At 54.4% G+C, this 22757-nt stretch overlaps 2 protein-coding genes and 2 long non-coding RNA genes across 6 annotated transcripts; 2 read left to right on the forward strand and 2 right to left on the reverse strand.

Annotated features, from left to right (window-relative positions):
* Positions 1-3: 3 nt before the first annotated feature.
* On the forward strand, positions 4-3268 carry POLM (DNA polymerase mu). The gene is given in 10 exon segments (XM_026057032.1): positions 4-477; positions 628-720; positions 821-991; positions 1102-1173; positions 1263-1383; positions 1463-1595; positions 1681-1783; positions 1864-2076; positions 2172-2255; positions 2350-3268. Coding segments are annotated over 10 exon segments (1551 nt in total). The 3' UTR covers positions 2437-3268.
* On the reverse strand, positions 3155-13747 carry LOC112961652 (histone H2A.V). 2 transcript variants are annotated; one of them, XM_026057026.1, is made up of 5 exons: positions 13630-13740; positions 6704-6781; positions 5626-5739; positions 4605-4734; positions 3155-3497 (listed from the first exon to the last, which is right to left on the reverse strand). In XM_026057026.1, the coding sequence occupies exons 1-5, from the start codon at positions 13630-13632 to the stop codon at positions 3436-3438; spliced, it is 387 nt and encodes a 128-aa protein (XP_025912811.1). In that variant the 5' UTR covers positions 13633-13740; the 3' UTR covers positions 3155-3435. The 2 variants fall into 2 exon arrangements, with proteins under 2 accessions (XP_025912811.1, XP_025912812.1); XM_026057027.1 differs by lacking the exons at positions 3155-3497; positions 4605-4734 and adding an exon at positions 4741-5182 and having other exon boundaries at positions 13630-13747.
* Positions 13748-14600: 853 nt separating this feature from the next.
* Positions 14601-20670, forward strand: LOC112961659. The gene is made up of 2 exons (XR_003252079.1): positions 14601-15713; positions 17596-20670. It is a non-coding gene; the product is annotated as an uncharacterized LOC112961659 (long non-coding RNA).
* Positions 17228-22751, reverse strand: LOC112961658. 2 transcript variants are annotated; one of them, XR_003252078.1, is made up of 2 exons: positions 20735-22751; positions 17228-20317 (listed from the first exon to the last, which is right to left on the reverse strand). It is a non-coding gene; the product is annotated as an uncharacterized LOC112961658 (long non-coding RNA). The 2 variants fall into 2 exon arrangements; XR_003252077.1 differs by having other exon boundaries at positions 17228-20634.
* Between the last annotated feature and the right edge of the window lie 6 nt (positions 22752-22757).

Raw genomic sequence — 22757 nt, forward strand, 5'->3', positions numbered from 1 at the left:
GCCATGGCGCTGGTGCCGGTGAAGTGGCGGCGGACGGCGGCCGCGGCGGGCCCGGTGCTCCCGGAGGCGGCGGAGCCGGGCCGCTTCCCCGGCGTGGTGCTGTGCYTGGTGGAGCGGGGGCTCGGGGCCCGCCGGCGGGCGCTGCTGGCCGGACGGGCACGGGCCGCCGGTTTCTGCCTCCACGGTCCYGGCAGGTAGGACCGGGGCGGGGAGRACGCGGCTCCAGGGGGCCGGAGCTGCCGCTGGGGTAGCGGCGCTGACGGCGGCCCCGGTCCCGCTAGCGCGGCGGTGACACACGCGGTGGCGGAGCAGTGCTCGGCGGACGAGGCGCTGGCCTGGCTGGCCCGGCGGCGGGGCAGCACGCCCGGTGACCAAACCGAGACCGGTACCGGCCTGGCCCTGCTCGACCTCAGCTGGCTCCTGGAGAGCCTCGACGCCGGGCGGCCGCTGGACATCGAGCCGCGACACCGGCTCCCGGTGAGCAGGGGGGACATGGCCACCGGGGGTGCCAAAATGGTACCGGCGTGGGGGGCCCGGTGGGGTGTTGGGGGGCATCCAGGCAGTGGGTGCACGGGTCGTGGGTGCCCAGCAGGTAACGACRTGTCCCCTCTACCGTCCCCCCCCCAGGTGACACCAAGCAAGGAGCCCGACCCTGTGGTGCTGCCAGCCTATGGGTGCCAGCGCCGGACCCCGCTCGCCCACCACAACGCCATGCTGACGGTGCGTTTCACCTGCCGGACGCCTGGGTCCCTTCGTTCCCTGCCCACCCAGGGGTGCCGAGGGGGCACCCCGGGGTGGTGACGGGGTTCTGCTGGCGCAGGAGGCCCTGGAGACGCTGGCACGTGACGCGGCATTCAGCGGCAATGAGACGCGCAGCCTGGCCTTCACCCGGGCCGCCTCGGCACTCAAGGCTCTGCCCCGGCGCCTCGGCAGCCTCCGGGACCTGGCAGCGCTGCCCGGTGTCGGCAAGCACTGCCGGAGGGTCATCCAGGTACCAGGGGGGGCACCGGGCACGGCTAGAGGGGGCCGGGACGCTGCGGGCATCACCCCGCRAGGCCGAATCCTGCCCCGGCGGCAGTGGCTGACGGCCCACGCTGGCAGGAGGTGCTGGAGGACGGGAGCTCGGCGGAGGTGGAGGCCGTGCGCCGGTCGGAACGGTACCGGACCATGCAGGTAGCGGGACGTGGCATTGGGGGCACCATGGGGAACGGGTGGGTGCTGGGTCCCCCCCCAAGCAGCACCGGTGCCACCTCGTCCCCCAGCTCTTTACAGGTATCTTCGGCGTGGGCACCCGGACGGCCGCAAGCTGGTACCAGGAAGGGCTGCGGACGCTGGCGGATCTGCGAGCCGCCGGTCCCCGGCTCAGCCGGCAGCAGCAGGCAGGTGAGGTGCTGGCAGCACGGGGGCACCCTGGGGTGCCCCCCATGGGTGCTGACGCCGCCCTGTCCCCCCCCCCCCGCAGGGCTGCAGTACTGGGAGGACCTGGCCACACCGGTGACGCTGGCCGAGGCAGAGGCCATCAGGGAGCTGGTGCAGGCCGAGGCCCAGCGCATCCTGCCTGACGCCACCGTGACGCTGGTTGGCGGCTTCCGGCGGTAACCGGGTGCTGGGGACATTGGGGGGGGTGCTGGGTGGGCCTGGCAGGTGCCCGGTGCCCACCCACCCCATGGGTGCCCGCAGGGGGAAGCCGATGGGCCACGACGTGGATCTGCTCCTGAGCCACCCCGAGGAGGGCAGAGAGCAGGCGCTGCTGGGGCCCCTTGTCGCCAGTCTGGAGCAGCAGGTGGGCAGCGGGGGCCGAACGAGGGTCCCGGACGCCTGGGCCCCCTGCGGGCACAGCTGACACCCCCCTCCTTGCTTTAGGGGCTCCTCCTGTACCAGCAGAGGCAGCCCAACACCTTCGGGCAGGAGCCGAGCAGCAGCAGCATGGACCAGTTCGAGCGCTGCTTCGCCATCGCGCGCCTGGCGCTGCCCGGCACGGGGGACCCCGGCGCCCGGCGGGCCACGCGCGTGGACTTGGTGGTGGCGCCGCGCAGCCAGTTCGCCTTCGCCCTGCTCGGCTGGACGGGCTCGCGGGTGGGTGCGCAAGGGAGCGAGGCGGGGGCACCCACTCGGCGAGCGGGCGGCCCCCGTCCCYGTGCTGAAGGCAGCGCGTTGCCTCCTCTCCGCAGCACTTCGAGCGCGAGCTCCGCCGCTTCGCCGGCCGCCAGCGGGGGCTGGCRCTCAGCAGCCACGGCCTCTACGACCCGCAGCGGGTGAGAACCGGGGGGGGGGGCACCCCGTGGGGAGGGTGGGGGGCCCCTATGCCAGCACCCAGGACACCCTGGCACCTCTCTGCTGCCTCCCCAGGAGATGTTCCTGCCGGCCACCACGGAGGAGGAGATCTTCCAGCTCCTGGGGCTCGACTACGTGGCACCCACCGAGAGAAACGCCTGACGTCCCATCCCGTGTGTCYCCCACCCCGAATAAACACAGCCTGTTTTGCATGTGGCTGCCCCRATCCTTCGCGTGGGCACAAAGCAGGGGGAAAAGCGAGGAAAAGCCTCCTAACGAACCCGGGAAGAAGCTCCCCAACACCTCACTCTTCCCGCCACTCCTTCGGCTCGGCCCCGCTCCGCTCCAGCGGGTCAGAGGCGCTTCGCTATCTTCAGGTCAAGCCGGTTCTTCTCCGAGGCGCCGGGTGCAGCCGAGTCCTGCCGGCTTCAGGGAGAAGAGCCGGTGCCCCCCGCGCCCCCCACCCGGGAAGGCTGCACCCCTCTCCCCACCGTTACCGGCGACGGCCATCGTGCTTTTTGCGGCAGGACGGCAAGAGGAGGCCGAAAAGCAGCCCGGGCTGCTGCTGCTGCAGGTCAAGGCAAGAACCATCGCCGGGCAAGGACGGAGAGTTTCCTCGGTTTTGTCYGCGTGACAGCAGCTTGTCCCCCGCAGAGCTACCACCGCCGCCGAGTGTGACGGCCTGTTTCCTTAGACGAGGGCAACCGAGCCTGCAGTGCCACATCCCATTAAAACGGCTCACATTTGCGGCACCCCAGTAATGTTTTTGCTGGGCCACAGAGCCCCCCGTGAAACCAAGGTGCACCCCGCGGGCGAGCTCTGCCTGCAAGTCCCCCCCCCAATCCCAGCAATCATTTCATGACCACAAGCACAAGTTTTGTAAAAAATGTGTTGGTTTTTTTTTTTATCCGTTCCATTTTTGTATAAAACACACGGGAGAAACCTAGCCAATCAACACACAAATTGCTGCCACGTGACAAAGGTACTTTTTTGTCCGACTTTGAATCTAAAAGAACATACAAATGTTTTCTCATGTCTACAGTCAATTGTCTATGCTCTTCCATTTGACTATTTCTTAAAAAATTCCACATATCCCCATATTTCTTCTGTCCCAGTTACAGTACAATGACAGGGAGAAAGAGGGTTGGTTAAAACTCCTCTCTATGCAGTTTTTTGCTGTCCCTTCTTTCCAATCAGAGACTTATGGATGTGAGGGATTACACCTGCAGAGAGAACAACGTGTTAGAATGGGAAGATTTCCATCAAGCCAAGCTCAAAAAAAAAAGGTTTATTCATCGCATATATTAGCAGCCAGGCAGTTCTCGACGCTCTGCCACACTTTTTGAAGAGCTCTAAGCAATTCTTTCTCCCTATTTGAGGTCTCCTGCTATCCTATAATCCGGCACTAACGCGTATATAACTCCAACTCGAGCTGATTTCCTCCCACTGAATAGCTCCTCGTCACTTCAACCAGATCCACCGAAGCGGCAAGCTGACAGCTTACACCAAGGCAAGAGCGCAGAACGAGACAAGCGTGATTAAAGCGGTTGGCATTTATCACTGTTGCTCAGGTACGTTCCTGTATTTCACTCGTCTCGGTAAAACCTCCGCTTTGGGAAGCGAGGAGGCAAGGGTGCAGTGCCAAACATGAGCCATCCCACTCACGACCGCCACGTATATCACGATGCGCTCGGTGCGGAACGCTGCAGGGGGTTTTAGGTGTCTGTCTCTCCCTAGGCTACGCTATTCCGTCATAAATTTGATTATCCTAGAGGGGGAGGCAATTTACCCTTTGCTAAGAAGGACATGGGCATTTTAGGCAGGACTTTAGGTTCATACATTGAGGCCAATTCTCACAGCGAGTCTGCTCCAGAAGATGCAATTTGAAGGGTGAGATGAGGCTCTCCAGCACGGCTGGTTCCCTCGGGAATCAGCAGGATGCAACGCGAGGATCTTGCTCTGAGATGTCAAACATCCCAGTTACGTTTGCCGTGCCCACACCGGACCAGATGTCCCGGTTATGGCAAACTCAACACACACAAACACTATTTCTACCTGGGAAAGCTCGGACAGAATATACAAGAGCGCGTACCATGAGGAAAAGCAGCAGAGGAAACCCACAGCCCACCCAGTCCTGCTTCCCATGAGACTGCCGGGTACCACAACCGTTGCCAAGTCTGTGTTTTTTAATCAACTCGTCAGCACAACGCACTAGGGCGGACTCCAGCCTGGCACCACCAAAACRAAGTTAACTTATTGCCTCTCCCCAGAGTCCGGCAGAGCCTCAGCTGCGAGCTAGCCGTCGAATTGAGCGGCTGGACCATACATACCTCCACCAGCAATGGTAGCTTTAATAAGGGAGTCCAACTCTTCATCCCCACGAATAGCAAGTTGCAAGTGACGGGGAGTGATACGCTTTACTTTGAGATCCTTTGAAGCGTTGCCTGCCAACTCCAGTACCTGGCAAGTAATTAGGAGGACACTCCGTAAGCCTTCAGGCCTCAAAGCAAACTCAATTTAGCCAGCTGGAACGCAGAAATCGTCAATAAGCACAAGCAGACCTCACTGTTTCAAAGTCTGTTCCAGGCAGCCCAGTATACTCAGAGTATCTCGTTTTGAAAAAGACGTCAATAAATTTCAGATGACTCTTCCTGTCCTCTCCCGGTTGATAACGAGTTTACCAGGCACACAGCGTCCTGTCACCACGCATGAGAGTAGGAAACCAGACTCATTTTTTTCAATTTGCATCACTTCTGCACATGAGATGTGTATTCGAGAACTTTTCCCTTGAAGCCTTTTTTCTTTTTCTTTCTTTTTTTATTAAAAAAAAATCAAAATCTAAACAGACTTTCCAATAGTTAAATCAACTTCACAAAACATTGATCTGGATTGTACCCAGCTTAATCAGCTGAAAGAAAGAAAAAGAAAAAGAAAAGCCAGTAGGCGAAGCGGCGTCACAAGGACCATATGCTGGGGAATGGCTCTATATCTTTTAAATTGAGGCCAAACAGGATACGGAGTCACTTTGAAAGCCCTCAGCAGCGCAGCTGGACATCAACAGCTCCAAGACTCGCGTTCAACTTTTCCTTGCTCTTTTTGGGCAGCTGTCTAAAGCACCTGGGACTACAACGCGTTTTCTTGTGGATTTAAAGCTGGGGTAGCAGCTAATGGCACTTCCCCACACTGGCAGCTTTGCTCTGCCTAGCGGCGCAAACAATTTTTACACCAGGCAACGTTAATCTCTGCAGACAAGCAGGAAGCGCGCAAATAAAGGCCGCCTCCCTGTCGCCAGAGACCAACTCCCGCTGCGTTCTGCGCAACGTGACACTGACATTCGCCTCCGGGACCTACCTCGGCAGTGAGATACTCAAGAATCGCAGCACTGTACACCGCTGCAGTAGCACCCACTCGCCCATGGCTCGTAGTGCGAGTCTTCAAGTGTCTGTGGATACGGCCCACTGGGAACTGAAGTAAAAGCAATCAAGATTGAGGTTAACAGCGAGGCACTGACTTCTTGCTCAGCGTTTAACGCCTGGAATCTGAGGCAAAACGCAGACAGCGCGAGCACTTACTGATGTATTAAACTGGATTAACCCTCACAATAACTCAAATGCAAGCTTGGTTTCAATAGGGCTAGCGAGTCTTGCATTTAGATATTCTTCAACAGACACATCACTGTGGAGTAGTTTAGTTTAAGATTAAAAGTGTCATAGTCTTTACACGCTCGTCAGGCAAGTATCAAAGTACTTAGCTCGCCCTCTGTTAAAAGCTATATACTTCTATAAATATATTTGTGGGAGTAAAGGCAAGATTACACTGTACGCTGTTGCTTTTGGCCAGCAGAGTAACTTACGCCCAGCATAATAAGTTTACACCCAGCGAGTTTACTGTTTGCAGGTTTCCCCTCAAGAACACAAAGTTCCAATACCAAAGGTACCATAAACTTTAACAAGAACGAGCATTAAGTCAAGTCTAGGGAGACACAAAACGCATTGGAAAAAGCGCAGATCTTCCACACAGATTTACCGTGGAATTTTACAATAATCTGAATATCCAAATTAAGCCTTTTAAGGCATATAAGAGACATCGGACACAGGCATGAATCCTTCCTGAGTAACATGGAACAGTTGGGAGCAAATGCATCCGCACACAGCACTGTACTCATTGAATGTCTCCCCTACCCTGTAAGCTGTACAGTTTTCATTACCTTGCCATAATCACAGGAGCACTGGAAGAAGATCCAAGTAACAATAAAAGACAAAAAGAATCACAACTTCAGCAGTCTTCATTATCATTATAATAAAACCAGAAGTTTTCACCAAACGAATTTACAGTAACCTGCCTCTCAGAACTGGAAGTTTTACCCAAGCCATTAACATTTTACCACGAGAACAGATTAACACAGACAAATGACTTTGTACCGCATTACCTGCAGTCCAGCTCTCTGTGAGCGAGAAACTGCCTTCGCCTTGGCCTTTCCACTGTCCTTTCCAGCTTTACCACCAGCCTAAAAAAAAAAAAGATAAATACTTGCATTAATACAGCCCCCTCCAAATGGGCCTGTAGGCAATAAGAACTGCTGCACAGCTGCGCTACAAACCATGGGTAAACAGCGATCTCTTCTGCTTCAATTCAGAAAGTTTATCCCAAAAAGGTTTGAAGGTTTTATTAAGAGTCGAACTATATGGCACTCCTTTATGGGGACTTAAAACTTTCCAGACTCTCAAATATGCTTTGCCGCAAACAACCTGAACGCGAGAGTTCTTTGTGTTACGATACAGGAGGGTGAGAGTAAGGGTGCGGCCGCTGAACTGTACTCCAGCTTTAATGTTGTGGGTGTATTTAATATAGCAACAAGCTGAAGTCCAACCTGGTTCACGCTAACAGCAGGAAGGTACCTACACACACACGCCCAGGGCTCTTTGAAGCCACTGTCACTCAGCCTGCAGTTGCACAGGCACGAGAACACAGCCACACCGTTTCCTTCACCCAGGCCAGGCAGCCGTAAGCAGCTGTATCGACTTGCGACACGCCGACCTGTTTAGCAGCACCACAAGCAGTTCTCCTCGTTTCCCACCATGCCTCTTTGTCAATTAACTCATCTAATTTACAGTTGACACAAGCTAATTGATCAGATTGAACCATCTCGGTTCTCCAGCGGCTCCCAGAAGCGCAGAGCCAAACCTCTGACGTCTTTCATCCTGGCGCAAAACCTGCTGCATTTGATCGCCGATAAGCCAGCAGACTGGAAGAGAAATGGAAGGGAAACCTCAGGCTGTGGCGCAGCACAGCCAAAAGTACGGGTTGGTGCCCGTTGGTGGGGCAGGGGAGAGGCTGTCTCATCTGATAACGTGGTGCGGCCTACCTCTTCTTTTTCGTAAGGCAGCCTCTGAATTCGAGAGCTCCACACCTCGCGTATCACRGCAGCTTGACAACCGGGAAGAGAAGTGACAAAACGCGAGTGTTGACATGCTCATCATCCAGGGAGCTAATCCGTTTGCAAACCGCTTTCCGTTGCCCGACTGATCACAACAGAGCTTGACGCAGTGCTGGGCCCAATCTCCAGAGAGTTCGATGCCTGACGCTGTGTGGATCTACCTGAACTGATTTTGTCCTGCTCTCCTCAGTTTCTCCTGAAGCAGTTTTATTTCTCAGTAATAGTTTAATGCTAATTTGGGTAGCTAATTGGTTCAGCATAAATCCTTCCCCCTCTTCACAGGAAGCACTAAACTCGTGCTGCTTCTCACACCATCATCGGACAGGAACTGCTGTCAAGACTAAATTATTCAACAGGAAAGTGTTTTTCTGCTTGCCAAAAGAAGCCACTGTATTCTTCTACTCTAAACAGAGCTGTAACATCGCATATGTAAGAAGCGGGCACAGCATTTCCAGTCTACAGCTCATATTTATCAGTTTCACACCAGTGTAGAAATACGTTTCAGTGAAACACACCACAGAGCTAGTCATGGAAAGTGAACTTGGATTCCCAAGACAACGTGGGACAGACATCACACACACACTCAAAAAAAGAGAATACACCAACATACTCCATTTTGCACAGCATCTATTTTATTTTTCCCTTCTGTTCAAGCAGGCTTCATTGGTGGCTCCTGAGCGCAAGTAAATAACCAAGCTGAAAGAGCTCCATGTTACTAGTTTCTCCACTGTAATAACTTTCAGTACATTGTATCGAGTGTTTTAGCAAGTTCGAGGGGTCCATGCAGAAGTGCACTTTTCAAGTCATGCTGCTTTAAGAGGAGTTTCCTTTAACATGTGATTGGAAGTTTTACAGTTCCTGTCGTTTCCATTATTTTCCAGAAGATGCCAAACAGAGGGGGGAAAAAAATGCACAGAAAACCAGGTGTGTGCAAAAGCAGTTGTGAGAATAGTTTCATTTGAGACTAATTTCCTCTGTTCCAGCTGAAGGCATACATTGACACAGATAGTATTTCAAGATGCTATTTCTGAACATATGAATTTGCTATTTGGGACTACAGGTTTCAAGGGCAATTCCCTTCCTGCACCGGAGCAGCAAAACATCAGAGAGCCCCTAACATCGTGGTTTTAACAAAAGTCATGTTGCAGTGTTACAACAGGTGGCTGAAGTCGCTGCAATGATTAGGGCAGTCATCACTTCATCATGAAGATTTTAACACATGTATGTTAAAATTGCCACTATTTGTCTGTAGTAAACTTCCCTCAAAGCCCTGAAACACGCAACTTCGAAAGCAGCCGAGAAATGAGGAAGAACTGCACAGGAGCCCAGGTTTATGAGGCTCTCGGCCACCTCAAAGAAATCAGTGGATTCAAGTGATATTAAAAGAAATTGAAGTCCACTCATAGCTAAAGAAAGCAGTGTCTAACCAAGAATGTTACACCAGCAGTCCTAACTAACACCTGATCCAAACCTAGGGCGTTCAGAAAGCCCGTAACCTCCAATGGAAAGGATTGCATTTGGCCTAAAATTTCTGCCGGCCCTCTCCCACCTCAGGGCAGACAAGCCGCATCTGAAGCCTGAAGCGAAGATCAAGAGAATATTCCTTTTCTGCATTTAGTATGTCAAGGGGGGCTCAGGGCATCCTCTGCATCAGTCTGTTAGGCTATTTCTCCAAGGTTACTGAGAGATTAAAAAAAAAAAAAAAAGAGATAAAGACAGGACAAAATTTTCCACCAAACACAAAGGGAAGTCTCTCAAAGATGGGGATAACGTTTAACAGCCGTGCCTCTGCCCAGGCTACTCTAAATTATCGTTATCAAACCGAACTCTAGTCCATTTAAGAAACAGCACAGAAACGGAGGCAGCTATAAGTCTAGAATTAAGTCACCCAACTGGCGATTGGTCGAGAAGTCTCCCATACAGCTTCTGCAAAGGAAACGGGGATAGTCGGACTCCTGAAACACGCTGGTTACTTGTAATCCCCATTTTTACACTAGGTAGCGAGGCCACAATCCTAACACCCCTGGATAATCACCATCCCCTTCTAATAAGGGTGGAATTAAAGCCCGCTGTGACAGAGCTGAAAATTGAAACCAGCCACCTATTCTAATCAGACCATCCCTTCCCGGTCCTTTAAAAGGAACCACAGCATTCAGAGATCCCCAGGAGACGAAGGTAACACTAATTGAGCATATTAACCTGGTCCTTAAAATAGGATACTAGCTTAACCCGGGAGAGGCCTCATTGTACAGGACGTGAAGATCTCCATGCCTGTGCACGGCTAGTTGGATATTAATACAACGTATTTATGTCGAGTCTGGAGCATCAGTACGGTTTAAGCTCAAACGCTGGGGGGGGGAAAAAAAAACAAAAAACAAMAAAAAAACCCAAACGAACAGAAGTTGCAATGAGAAAGCATTTGATTTGAAAAAAGCACAGTAATACAAGCAGAGAAGTGCTGGGYGAGGTCCTCGACGGAAGAGCCGGGCCAGCTTCCTGCGGCAAGGAGCAATAGCGTAGATGCCAGCGCTCCGCGCCGTGCCAGCACAGGTGCGCTTCCGCGCAGGCCAGCAACCACACCTCCGTACACAAACACGGTCGTGGCAACCCGAGCCTGCGAAAAATCAGCTTTTCTCACTGCGGGGCAGTTGGCATCTGGTAAACGCACGCATCTTTTTGGCAGCAGACACCAAAACAGGACTTCCTTTAGAAGCAGTCGGTTCTGTTTTGTTCACAAAGAGGGCAACCGTTAGATTACTCGCACCTAGGTAGTTAAGGGAGACACTTTCAAAAGCATTTTTAAGGCACAGACTCGACGCTCCCTTCACTGTAGCGAACTTGTTCTTATCCTACGGAGCAGGAACGTCAGTTACTTTTACAAGTAGAAAATGCCACCCGGCAAAACTTCAGCATTCAGTGCAAAAATTAGAAAGGGGTATTCTGGGATGCTCTTCTCTTTCTTGGTAAGGTTGCTCCAGGGAAAAAACAAACAAACAAACAAACAAAAAAACAGTGGAGCTTCACACTGAGAGCTTTTTTTAGCCAGCTGTGAACTTCCCTACTTTTCCATTAAGTTTTCTAGCTGGCAGCTTCCTGCCTGCTTATTCTTTATATTATATTGACTAAAAAGAGGAAAAAGTCCAATAGCCTGAAATTTCCCACCACTACCAATTCTGAATGCCACCTGGGGAACAGCACTAATCTAGAGTAGCAAAGAAATCCCAAATAAGAACATTTACTGTGTATTAATTTTTTTGTTCAAGTCCCTTCACTTGAGTAAAAACAGTTGTTAAGAATTCCCTATCAAAGGAAGTTGTGCTGTTGAAGGTATGCCTTCTAGTCCTAGTTAACCATTTTTATAGCCAAAACGTATTAATGATCAACATTTCCGTATACTGGCATTTTCTTTCCTATAGGGGAAGTGTTTTATAGAAAGGCTGTAGCCAAGAGAGCTGCTCTAATAATCTCAGCCCAGGAGCGAAGCCTGGGAACACAGCCTAGCTCTCTTAAAAAGAGCAATTTATTATCAGAAGTCTAGTTTATGCAGTGGAATTAAAGACCATCAATATTATTTTCCTCTTCAGAAGAGTTCGAGCCTTTCTAATTTAGAAAAACCTTGTCCTCGAGCATTCAATGCAGTTTATTGTAACAACTTAAAGATCTCTTGCCCAAGGCATCGAACACTATGCTTTGAGAGTGGCTCCAAAATGTTTGCTGAGTGGTGCTGGTGTCCTAGCCGAGGCAGGAACACAAGGTGTTGTTCCTTTCTGTCCAAGAAGTTGCTTGCTGGAAAACATTTCTCAAACGCTAAGTGCTGTCTTGGCTCCTAAGTAACTCCTACCTGCACAATCTTCTGCAAGACTTGCATTAATTCCGAGTCAAGAGGATATTTTTTCCCCCCATTTACTGCAAGAGGATCTGAACAGAGATACACACCCACAATTTTTTTTTTTTTTTTTTAAGAAGCAGAAGTTTTAGCTTCTATTCTCAGCTTCATTTTGCAGTACCATCGGTGAAGTCTGTGATGTTTAATTATAGTGCTTCTATGACACCATGATCCATTGACATTGAATAACATATCCTGTTCAGCAGAATCGCCCCAGAAGCTATCTTTGTTTACACCGCAATAAGCTGTTCTTAGAAGGCATTCCTACATTTAAGCCACACTGGATTTAAAATGTTACTCTTTCACAGCAGGTAAGTAACTTTAGTCCTTTGGAAACAAAAAAGCTACTTGAAAAAGCAATTTGTTATCTATTGCCAGAAGTTACAAGATATCCTTGAGCACAAGTTTTCCACAGCAAGATCACAGTTGCATAATCTCACAGCGCACTTCCACTTTAACCCTTAGCGATCAGGGCCCTTATCTCCGACTTTGGAAACTCCTTATATACATCCCGAGCAATTGAGCCTAAATTATAGACCACAGCTAGCTCCCTGCAACTGTCCACAGAAAGGAAAATAAAAAAAGGCATGCTGATCTCATGACAGAAAGTGGTATTCCTTAGATACATTTTGACTTTAATAAATATCTATAAAATCCAGGTGCAAGCTTCTAGGCATCCCATCTCCAGATCTGGGGGTGAACCAGCCAAAAACTGGCAGCACCCTGGACAAACATTACTTGAAAGCACTCTTCCAAGGTTAGTAAACAAACAGCAGGTATTGACAGCAGCAAAAGCTGCAATGGTTTTCACAAGTTTTAGATGCCAGGCCAAACAAACATGCAGCAGAGTCACCAGAGAAGATTAAAACTCAAGTCTTCTCTTCCCACCCCTCTGCTCACTCCTCCAGATTCTCACAGAATCAGCTGCTTTGAAAAGCCAGCGCTGAGCTGTGCTGAAAGCTAAAACACAGCAGCAGCGCAAAGAGGAGCTGTCAGCTAGAAATTAAACAGCGGAAACCAAATATTCCTCGGGGGCAGGGACTACCTTAGAAAGGCTGTTCGGCCACTTGACGTACTTACTTCAGGGTACTCGCTTCTCATTTGATGCATTTTACGTGCCTGACTGTCTGGTCTTTACTATATAATCTTTAAAAATACATAAGCATGGAAAATAACTGTAGAGAGGCGGTTTCCCTCCAAAACCTTAACCGACCAGATAAAGGAAGTTGCCCTTAGCCAGTAATCTTCCAGGCCGCTCGTGAAAGCTTTGACAGCGCTACGCACACAAGTGAGCCCACACAAGTGAGCCGCAAGCTCTCCCGCTCGCCTCCTGCCAGGCTGATCGATGTGGCGGGCGGCCTTTTGGGAACTGCCACATATGCTCTTCCAAATATATCTGGAAGGGCCTCGCACAAAGCAACACGATAAAGTCGGCAAGAGGTTTCTGTTACACAACCCCGGCAGCTCGCTGGCACCCCCGGGGAAGGAAGGGGCAGGGAGGGGGGGTTGAAGCGGGCTTCAGCGCACTTCCTAGGCTCCTCTTCCGAAGGGAGGCTCTCGGCGGAGCCCCCCTCGGTAAGGGAGGCGGAGGCGCCGTGCCCAAGGTCACGGATCAGTGACAGAACCCAGCGCAGGAGCCGCCTGGCTCCCGCTGAGGCCCCGGCCGCTCCCGCCGCGCCACGCCGACTGGAGCAGCGGCAGCGCCGGGCCCCCGGGGCTGCGGCGAGGCACCTCCGCCCGCCGGTGCCGGCCACGGTTGGCCGCTGACAGCGGCGGAAGCGGCTCCAGCTCCCCCCACACACACCCGGGAGCCCCTGTCACTCCTGGGCCTGCGGCCAGGCGCCCCGGGAGGGCCCTCCCGCCGCGGACCGGAGCTCCCAGGGCGGCCCCGCGGGCGCGGGGCCCCTCCCGCCGCTGTGCCCGGCCTCAGCCCGCGCTGCCACCGGCTCCGGTACCGACGCCGCGCAGGCAGCCCGGAGCCTTTCCGCCAGGAGGAGCCGGGCCGAGCCGGGCCGCGGCCCCCGCTCCTCACCATGGTGTCGCCGCCTGAACTCCGGTCCGAGTCCGCGCTGGAGCCGCCTCAGGAGCCGCCAGACAATAACCCGCCCGAGCGCGAGGAGGGAGCCTGGCCTGCCGCGGCGGCCCCGAGCCAATCAGCGCGCCCCATACTAGTTTGAACATCCCGCTCCGGCCAATCCCCGTGCCACTTCTTGCCCCTTAGCTGGCCCCGCCCCGCGGCCCGTTTAACGGCTGTTTTTCCTTTGCACACGGCACGCAGGGGTGAGGGCGGGGGAGGCGCGCCCAAGCGCGCCTGCGCTGGTGGGCGGTGCAGCGGGGTGACGCGACCGCTGGCCAATAGAAAGAGCAGAGCTCGCCGAGGGAGGCGGGGCTACTCGGACTGACAGCCAGAGGAGCCAACGCGAGGAGAGAAGGCTTTCCCGCCCATTCTCTCCCCCCGCCCCCCTCCGCTTGTTTGTTTGCGCGAAGCGGGGGAGAGGGAGGGAGGGGGGCCGGAGGCGGCGGCGGCCCTGAGGGGAGCCGGGGCGGGGAAGGCGGCTGCTACCTCTGTCGCCACCGCCAGGGGCAGGGCTGCCCAAGTCCCTTCTCTCAGGGGCCTTGCAGACCCCGATCTCTCCCCTTCTCCTCCTCCTTCTCTGCCGCCTTTTTCAAGAAGAGGCCGGATCTTCCCACCTTCCTGCTCGGGGTGAGGGAGCAGCAGCTGTGTGAGGCTCCCTCCAAGCCTGCACCACGCTGTGACCCCCCCCACAGCGACTTGGAAAGCTTCGAGGTGCAGCCTGAGTGAGGAGAAGCAACCTAGAAAGACGTTATCCGGGTGCGGATGCTCTGGCCCAGCCTCGCCGAGCAGGCCGGGGCATCGCCACCCCGGGGCGCGCGGCGGCATGTGCAGGTTCCCTTGCCTCGAGGTAGCATCTGAYGCCTCGAATTATGGAACCGGCAGCACCAAAACGAGCTCACGAGCGGGAATTCATTCCAGGTGATGCCAAAAAAAAAAAAAAAAAAGGCCTTGTGGCTTGGCAGGGTGCCGCCCTCAATTATTTTGTGTTTTTCACACAATATGAAAATAGAGGATGGTACTAGCCTGTGCATTAGAAGTGTGAGAGACTGGAAGAAGGGGCAACAGGGATGAAATAGAATTTGATTAGGGCAAAACCTCATTGGGGAAAGGTTGTAAAATGGACTAGACTGGGTTGAGTTTGAGTCTGAAATGTTCCCCAAAGCTCAGTGGCCCCCAGAAATAGATTTTAACAAATGCTACCAGGTCGAAAGGCAGCTTCTCACCTCGAGGTTCAAACCCAAAAGTCGCTAATATTAGCAGGGATCGAATACTGCGGAAAGTCAAAAACAAAAGATTTCTTGTCCAAACTGTCACTGGCAATTTGGGTTTGATAAGGACTGACAGTGTTACAGATGAGCTGTTCATAGAAAATAACCTCCGATTCCTCATAATGAGCCGTTCCTCAGGATCTGATCATCAAACCAAATTCAGTTTAAGTGACGAGAGCATCAAAGCGGTCTTATTTATAAGAGAAACCTTGGATTTTTAGAGGGCAAGATTTGATAAATAAATGGAGCTGCTTTGGGAGCTTAACGAAGGCCCTCGCGTGGATGAGTCTCTGAAGCAGGATGCCCACAACCGAGCATTCGTTTCCCAAGGGAAAAAGAAAAGGAGAAAGCAACCATCAGTGAAAAACACCTTACTCTACCCCTAGTTCTCATGGGAGAGGAGACTTCGAAGCAGCTTTCTGGTGAGAGCCGCTTCCAGGATGCTGCTGGGTGGCGCTTGGGGGTCCGGAGAAGAGCTCGCCTTCCATGTCTTTCCAGGGATCTTTTATCCAGGCACGTTTTCAGGCTTAAACTGGGCATGTCTGGCACATTTTGGACATGAGTTGGGATCCACGTGCGAGACGACACGTGCAACAGCCTGAGCTCCACCGGGCTTTAGCAACGACGGTGTCCGAGCCCTCCCGAAAAAGCAGCTGACCTGCTGCTGGTGTTTCCCTGATGGCCGAGGCTGCCCTCCAGGTTTCCGCCCTTCGGGACTTTGCGCAGGGACACGCGGGACGGATGCCGCCAAGGGAGGAGAAGCTGGAGGAGGTAAGAGAGTGCCAGGCTGGTTGTGGGGGGAGGAGGAGGAGGAGGAGGAGGAGGGCAGGTCCCGCGGCGACGTGGATGGAGCTGAGGCGCTGAGCCGCCATCGCCCTCTCTTGGCCACGGCACTGTGGGGACAAGCCCAGGTCAGCAGGGCTCCCGGCCACTCTTCGTGCCTCAGTTTCCCACCAACACCGGGCACGGTTTGGGGAGCACCCGCAGCCGCTAGGGGGGGCTCGGCGGTGCCAGGGTGGCCCCACCGCTGCCGAGGGGCTGGCAGCGCCGAGCCCCCCCCTCCTCGCAGTTGTTCCCGGTCCCCCCTACTGCTACCGGAGCTGCGGCCCCCGTTGTCTGCACCTGCCCCGGGTGTAGCAACTGCTGCAGGCGCCTGCTGTGCCCGGGGCCCCCACAGCTGTCCCCGAGGCTCAGCGTGGGGCTGGCTCCCCCCCCCCGCCACGGCTGTCCCGGCTCTGGCTGGGGGACGGAGCAGCTGGCAGCGGGGGCTGCGTCCGCCGGCATCCGGGGGACGTGCGAGACGCGGTCCCTGGAGATACCGCTGGCTGCTCCTAGCGGAGCCCGAAGCACAAAGTCATCGAGGGCGAAGGGCTCTGGCGCCCGGGGGGGCTCGTGGGGATGGGAGTCTGGGCAGGTGGGGGGTGCCGGGCTGCCTGCAGCGCCTCGGGGAAGGCAGCTGCCGCGGGGCCGCGGCGCGCGGGGCCGAGCCRAGCCGGTGTGGGCACGCGCGCGCGCGCGAGCGGGAGGCAGCTCATGCGCACACGGCTGCCGCCCGTGTCCTCAGATGAGCCCGTGCCCGCAGGGAGCCGCAGAGCTAAATGCAGCGCAGGCTGCGGCGCCTGCGTCACGGCCCGCGGGCCCGCCGTGGGCCCGCGCCACCCGGGGCCTCCCTCCCTCCTTCCCGGCTGGGGCGCCGAGCCCCCGCCGTACGCGCTGCGCGTACGCTGGGCTCATCTACGGGCGCGCCAGCACGGAGCTCACGTGGGCACACGCGTGTGCACGCACGGGTGCGCAGCAGCAGCCACCCACGGAGGAACACGTGTGGCTACGCACGCGGGAGAACACGCGAACACGCTGCTGTTCCCTGCACGTGCCCCGGCACTGGTCACACGCGTGTGTGCCGTGCCAATCCCGTGCCAATCCCGTGCCCACGTGAATGTACGCGGGGGTACCGATTCCTTACGCACCCCCCCACGCACCCCCATGCACAGTGGGAGCTGGGGGGTCCCGAGGTGACAGGCGACAGCGCCCTGTGGCTCTGCACGGATGGCAGCGGGCGCTCCCGGGGCCAGCCCCCCCCTGTCCATTAGCAACACGGTGGCACCGGTGACCCCCAGGGACCGTGACCCAACCCATAGGAGAGATTGGGGTGTCACGGAGCGCCCCAGCTCAGCTCTGCCCGCTTCCCAGGCCCCCCCCCGCCCCCCGCAGCAGTCAAATGAGCGAGACCGGGGGCCAGGTGGGTTTTTCATTCACTTTTCCGCATACTTTTTATTTGTTACAAACATACAATTCTTTAAATATAGACTGTAAAACTCCATTTTGCAAAAATCTGCTACGGTAAGGAGTGCTCGCTAGCATGAGGAGTTCGTCACGTCGGGCGTCATCTTTGCTAGTGGTAAATCCAGGACCTGCCTTCGGCAACAGCCGGCCGCTCCCCGGCATCTCCCGAAGCCGCCCCGCCGGCCGCCAGAGGAAGGGAATGAGAATCGGCCCCGCTGCCGTGGGTCGCTCGCTCGCCGGGGAGAGGGGGGACGGGGCCCCTCCGGGCGCCGGCAGCCCCGTGCTGGGCCGCGTAAAGTGCATGGTTTGCTTTATTTTTTTTTCTTTCATTAAAAAAATAAGAGGAATAAAACTTTCTTCTTTCGTCAAGGTACTTCGGGGTGAACGTTTTGGTCTCTCAGCAGATATTGCGGAAGCCAGTCGCAGCCCTGCGGCGCCCACGGACTCGGCGTCTCCCTCTGCCTCTAGCTTTCGGAAGAGGACGTGACTCTCCCGCCTGCTTGCCTCGCACCCAGCGCCGCCGTTTTCCCGCTTCGCGGTACGAGGACACGCGGGCGGGCGCCCAGCAGCCTCCTTTCCGCTCCGTGCCGCAACTCCGCGCTTACTCCTGCCCCGAGGGCTCGCCGCCAGCTCCCAGCTCTCGGAGCCGCCCGCACCGCGTCCGTCTTGCGCGCCTCGCCCACGCAGCCTCCTTGGCTACCGATCGCGAGAGTTAAGGCAACAAAGCAGCGCTTCCGGAGCACGGGTGCGTCCCCCTTTGCCGTCTCGCCGCCAGGCAGGACGGACCCGGCTCTCGCTCTCTCTCCGGCCCCATTTCGGTGGCCTCGCTCTGACGCAAGGGGAGCTTGTCTCCCCATCGCTGTTCCGAGGCCATAAAATCGCAGCGGGTTCTCGCCCGCCTTTAACACGTGCTTTTAAGGCCTCGAAGCTGCGATCTCGTCATCGACGCCACGCCAAGCAGCTAGGCACCGCCGACGCAAGCCCAAACCTCGCGTCCCTGGGCGCGCGAGCCCGGGATTTCCTCCCCCTGCGCACAAGGAGAGCTCGGCAGCGGGAGCAGACACAAACCACGGGACTAACGAAGCAAAGAGAAGCCATCCTAGGGGCTCCGGGATTTCACGTGCTACAAGCCCGATGGTCGCCACCACCATGTCTAGAAGCCAACACACGTGTCACCCTCTTCACTAGTAGCTTCCTTTCCCAGCTCAGCTCAAAGCGCGCTAGATCCAAGATTTCCCGGGGCTTTCGCTCCCTCCCGTTTAAGCAGCCGCCAAACATGGCCCCTTGGGGCCGGATGCTTTCCGACGTGCACCTTTCCGAGCACCGTTCTCACCACCACCAGCAGATCCGAAGCAGAACGGGACGTCGCGGGGGCTTTCTACGTACAACTAAGAGGACCTGGAATCGGGCAGGTCTGGCATGCGCTGTGAAGGAAAGCAGGGAAGGGCAGGGGAACTTACACGGACGCACAAAACGCTAGCTCTCTGCTTGGCGCGCACACACCGCACCGCCTGACGGTGGCTTGACGTTCCCCCTACCGAGTTATCCGAGCATCCGGCTCCGGGAGGAAGAGGAGGAAGACCGCCCGCGCGCCAGTTTTCACCAGCAGAGCCTCAACCTACAAAGAATGTTTCTCCGAGCGTCCTTCACCAAGACACCGAGCCTGGTTTTTTGTTCCCCTGCGAGACCTCTCGTAGCCACGGTGCGCGCAAAGCCGCGCCGCTCCGGTTTGAAACCTCCGCGTCCCCCTTCCCGCCAAGGGCTCCCTCGAACCGGCCGCGGAAACGGGCTGCTTTTCCGAAGGGAAACCACTTGACAGCGTCCCCCAGCTCCGTGGCGGGAGTCGAGGCGGCGCTCCTTCGGCGAATATCTGCTGAGAGATCGCTTGTGCATCAGCTAAAGTACCGTCATCACTCGCTCACGGTTCTTTTTCTTTTTTTTTCCTTTTTTTTGTTTTTTTTTTAAAAGAGAAGCTGGCACGTGGATCGCGCGCCGGCGATTTTTTTTTTTTGTGTTTTCTTTTCCCCCCCCCCCGCCAACAAGAGAAACCGCCACTCTCTCGAGAGCAAAGTCGCTTGCAAATTTAGTCACTTCGGAATCGCTTAGGGCGCAGGCGCTGCCCCGCACCCTCGCTTAGGGAAAGGTCCCGTCTGAGCAAGTCATCCTCCGCGATCACCACAGCCAAAGTGTGCAGTCAGCGATGGACCACTCAATATGAGGGGATTATTGTAACCAACCTCTTGCGCCTGTTACCCTGAACGACTGAAAACGAGACAGGATAATCGGTCCTTTTTTTTTTTTTTCTTCTTCTTCTTTGGGGAAAGGGGAGCGGGGAAGTTGAAGCAATTTTGACTCCGACTTTCAAGGAGCTGCGGGTCATGGCAGAACGAAACCCGCTGCACAACCGCGGCAGCTCCCGCGGGGGTCTCGCCGCAGTTCTGGGAGCGGACGGCCACCTCCGGGCTCCGACAAGGGGCCCATCTCTGGGCTTTTCGGCCCAGATGTCTCAGGTATTTACATTAGGTTTTTGGGGCGCTATACAAGATTTACATTTCCTTTTGTACAGCAGATGCTTGGATAGAGTTACACTCTCCAACTGTCCTTTCTGGGGCAACAGAAATCTGGAAGCTCCAAGAATTTGGGATTTCCCCCCCTTCTGAAAAGAGTTTTGCCCATTTTCTACAGAATCCAAACCAAAAAACCAATTATATATATACACACACACATATATATGTGTATATACATATACATATATATATATATATATATATATGAAGGAACAACAAAACCATCCAACCTGCCGCTCGCGACCACCTCGCTGCCTTCTCCACCCAAAGCCACGTCAAGGACAGGACCGGCTCTTCTCCACCGTGGCTCGGCCCCATCGCAACGCACCGAAGCGAGCCGTCCTCGCCAGCCCACGTGCCTATCCGGACCGGCAGGTTACGCGTTCCCAGCCTGCCGAAGGGAGACGTTTTCGGGAATGAGGCTGCTCCGACTGCGTGAGCGGCCCGGTCCATCCAGACGAGCCAGATCCAGGCAGGAACGCGGCGTGGGCAGCACGGCTTCGGGAGCCAGGGCGGCTCGTGCAGCTGGGGGTGGGGAGGAAGGGATTTGTGTAATAAAAATCATCCCACTTTAAGCACAAGCCAATAAATATTTTGCACGATCCTCCCTGCACCTTTAAACGGTGTTAGAAGCGTACAGGAGGGGGGTAAAAAACCTCCCATCTCCTGGTGGAAACGGCAGCGAGGCGATATCCCTTCTCCCTTCCTCCTCGCCCCGATTCCCCCATCGCCTCCCGTCTCCGGAACGGAAGCGTCTCCTCCGGCAGCGATCCCAAACGTCAAACCGGCCCCCGCTGCGATCGAACCCATCGTCCAGAGCAGGAAAGCGGGTCAAAGACCCGCTGCAGAATAAACCGAGAAAAAAAAAAAGAAGAAAACAACATCTCCCCCCTTTCGAAAACCACCTCAGTCCTCACTTGCGCCCGTGGCTCGTCCACCCACCTTTCAGAATCGCTCTTATCGCTCTCGCTGGCCGCTGGCAGGTTAAAAAGCTCTTTTTTTTTTTTTTTTTTTTTTTTTTTTTGCTGCGAGATTTTTCTTCCCCGATGCGCTCTGTTCTTATCACCTGTTTGCTGGAAGGTCAAATGGAGCTGCGGAAGGTTTCTGTACATAGATACATCACTTGTCTGGCCTGACGCCTACAGAAGAAAGGTTTCTGTTTGCCAAAGCGAACGCCATGTGCGGCAGTGGGAGAGATATATATGTATTTTTTTTTTTTTGGCGTGTGTGATATTTGCCTCTTTCCTCTTCCACGGATTTCCTAGGCAGCTAACGACAGCTTAGCCACTGGCTGAGGCCCGCGAAGACCCCGTTGCTACCACAGAGTAGAAAGGTAAGGCTAGTTACTGCAATTCAGCCCAAAAAAAAAAAGAAAAAAAAAAGAAAAAAGAATATATATATATATATACGTATATATATATAATCCTCTTCAAAAGGAGAGGTACCGCCTGCGTCTTTGCAAGAACCAAATCGGCTCGCAGCAGCTGAGCAACAGAAAGTCAGTCACCACTGAAGCAAGGAAACGAGATGCTGGTCCGCGCGCGGAACCGTACGTTGCTCGCAAGGAACGGAGTTCCAGCCTCGTCCGCCGGCGGCCTCAAATCCTCCTCGCCGCCTCCGAGCTCTAATCCGCGGGACGGAGCTGTCTTACGGCGCTAAAGGGCGACTTCCGTCCGCCGAAACCGGGTGGCAATTCGTTCTCCGCGGCAAAGAACTGAACGCGGGTGAACAAAATACATAGGTAAATACAGCAGGACATTACTGGAAACAGCTGCCTTACAGTACAAAATACAGTACAAGTGTATGGATGTAGTTCAAACATCAAGAAATACTATTGCTCCCGTATGATTTAGGAAACCGAGTTCTTTGCGACGGAGAAGAATAAAAACAGGAAAAACGAAAAAAAAGAAGTTCTTTTAAAAATCCTTTAAAAAGACCTACGGACAATGGGAGGACAGGATTCGTTTTTCGAGAAGGGCAGCGATACACATTCGCGGCTGACAGACGGACACACACGGGTAACGTTCCCGGTAACATTGCTGGATTTTGGGTACGGGATGGAGCTAATCCCCCTCCCAGAGAGCGCCACAACCGYGTGAGAAGAGTCGCTTTCGTCTGCTCCTCGTTTTCCAATAAATACGAACCGAACAGATAGCGTAGAGAGAGGAATACCAAAAGAAGGGTATGCGATAATAAATTAACAAGGCATCTCAAATCAAAGGGCAGGCATGCACAGTTTCCAAAAAGAAAAAAGAGAAAACCAAAAATAGTCCTAGAGACTCTAGAAGATGTCACACAAGTAATACCTGAAACTTTGGAATGAACAGCAGGCTCCCCATTCAGTTCAAAGTTACTAGTATACGATAAACGTGGCTAAAAAAAAATATACCTTTCTGCAGGGGTAGGACTGACCCGATTAGCTAAAAAAAAAGACCATTTGAGAGTGAAAATCCATTTAATAATAGAAGAGGTGATCGCCGAAAAGACCCCAACTTTATTCTGGAACAGCTGGACGAATTGGCAGTAGCCAGTCTCTGGTGAACCTTGGAGGTGGTTTTAAAAACAGAGAAATGAAAAATTAAAATACCCGCTGCCAGGGTATCGTTATAGTCACAGAGCTCATCGTTTTCGCGTCGGCGCCTTCACCGCGATGGGCCCGAAGCTCCCACAGGTTGTGTGTCGCGCTAACAAGCCAGCCCTTGCCAACTCCGCTGTTAACACGATGTGAGGTACTTGAGGAAACGGATCAGAGTTCGTTTTGCTAAAAATTCTCGTCAAAGACGGACCGATGGATTTCTGCACCTGAGGTTCTTGGTGGTTTTGAGTCAAGACCGACGCGTCCACGCGGATTTCCCCCACCGAAGCCTCCAGTTTTGCTCGCGTCTCGCTCGGTGCCGGTCGTTCCTTTGCCCAGACTAAAGACTTGCAGCCGCGTTTCTTTTCTTTTCCTTTTTTTTTTTTTTTT

Source organism: Apteryx rowi, unplaced genomic scaffold (genome assembly GCF_003343035.1).
Source record: "Apteryx rowi isolate R43461 unplaced genomic scaffold, aptRow1 scaffold_1357, whole genome shotgun sequence".
NCBI classification, from domain to species: domain Eukaryota; kingdom Metazoa; phylum Chordata; class Aves; order Apterygiformes; family Apterygidae; genus Apteryx; species Apteryx rowi.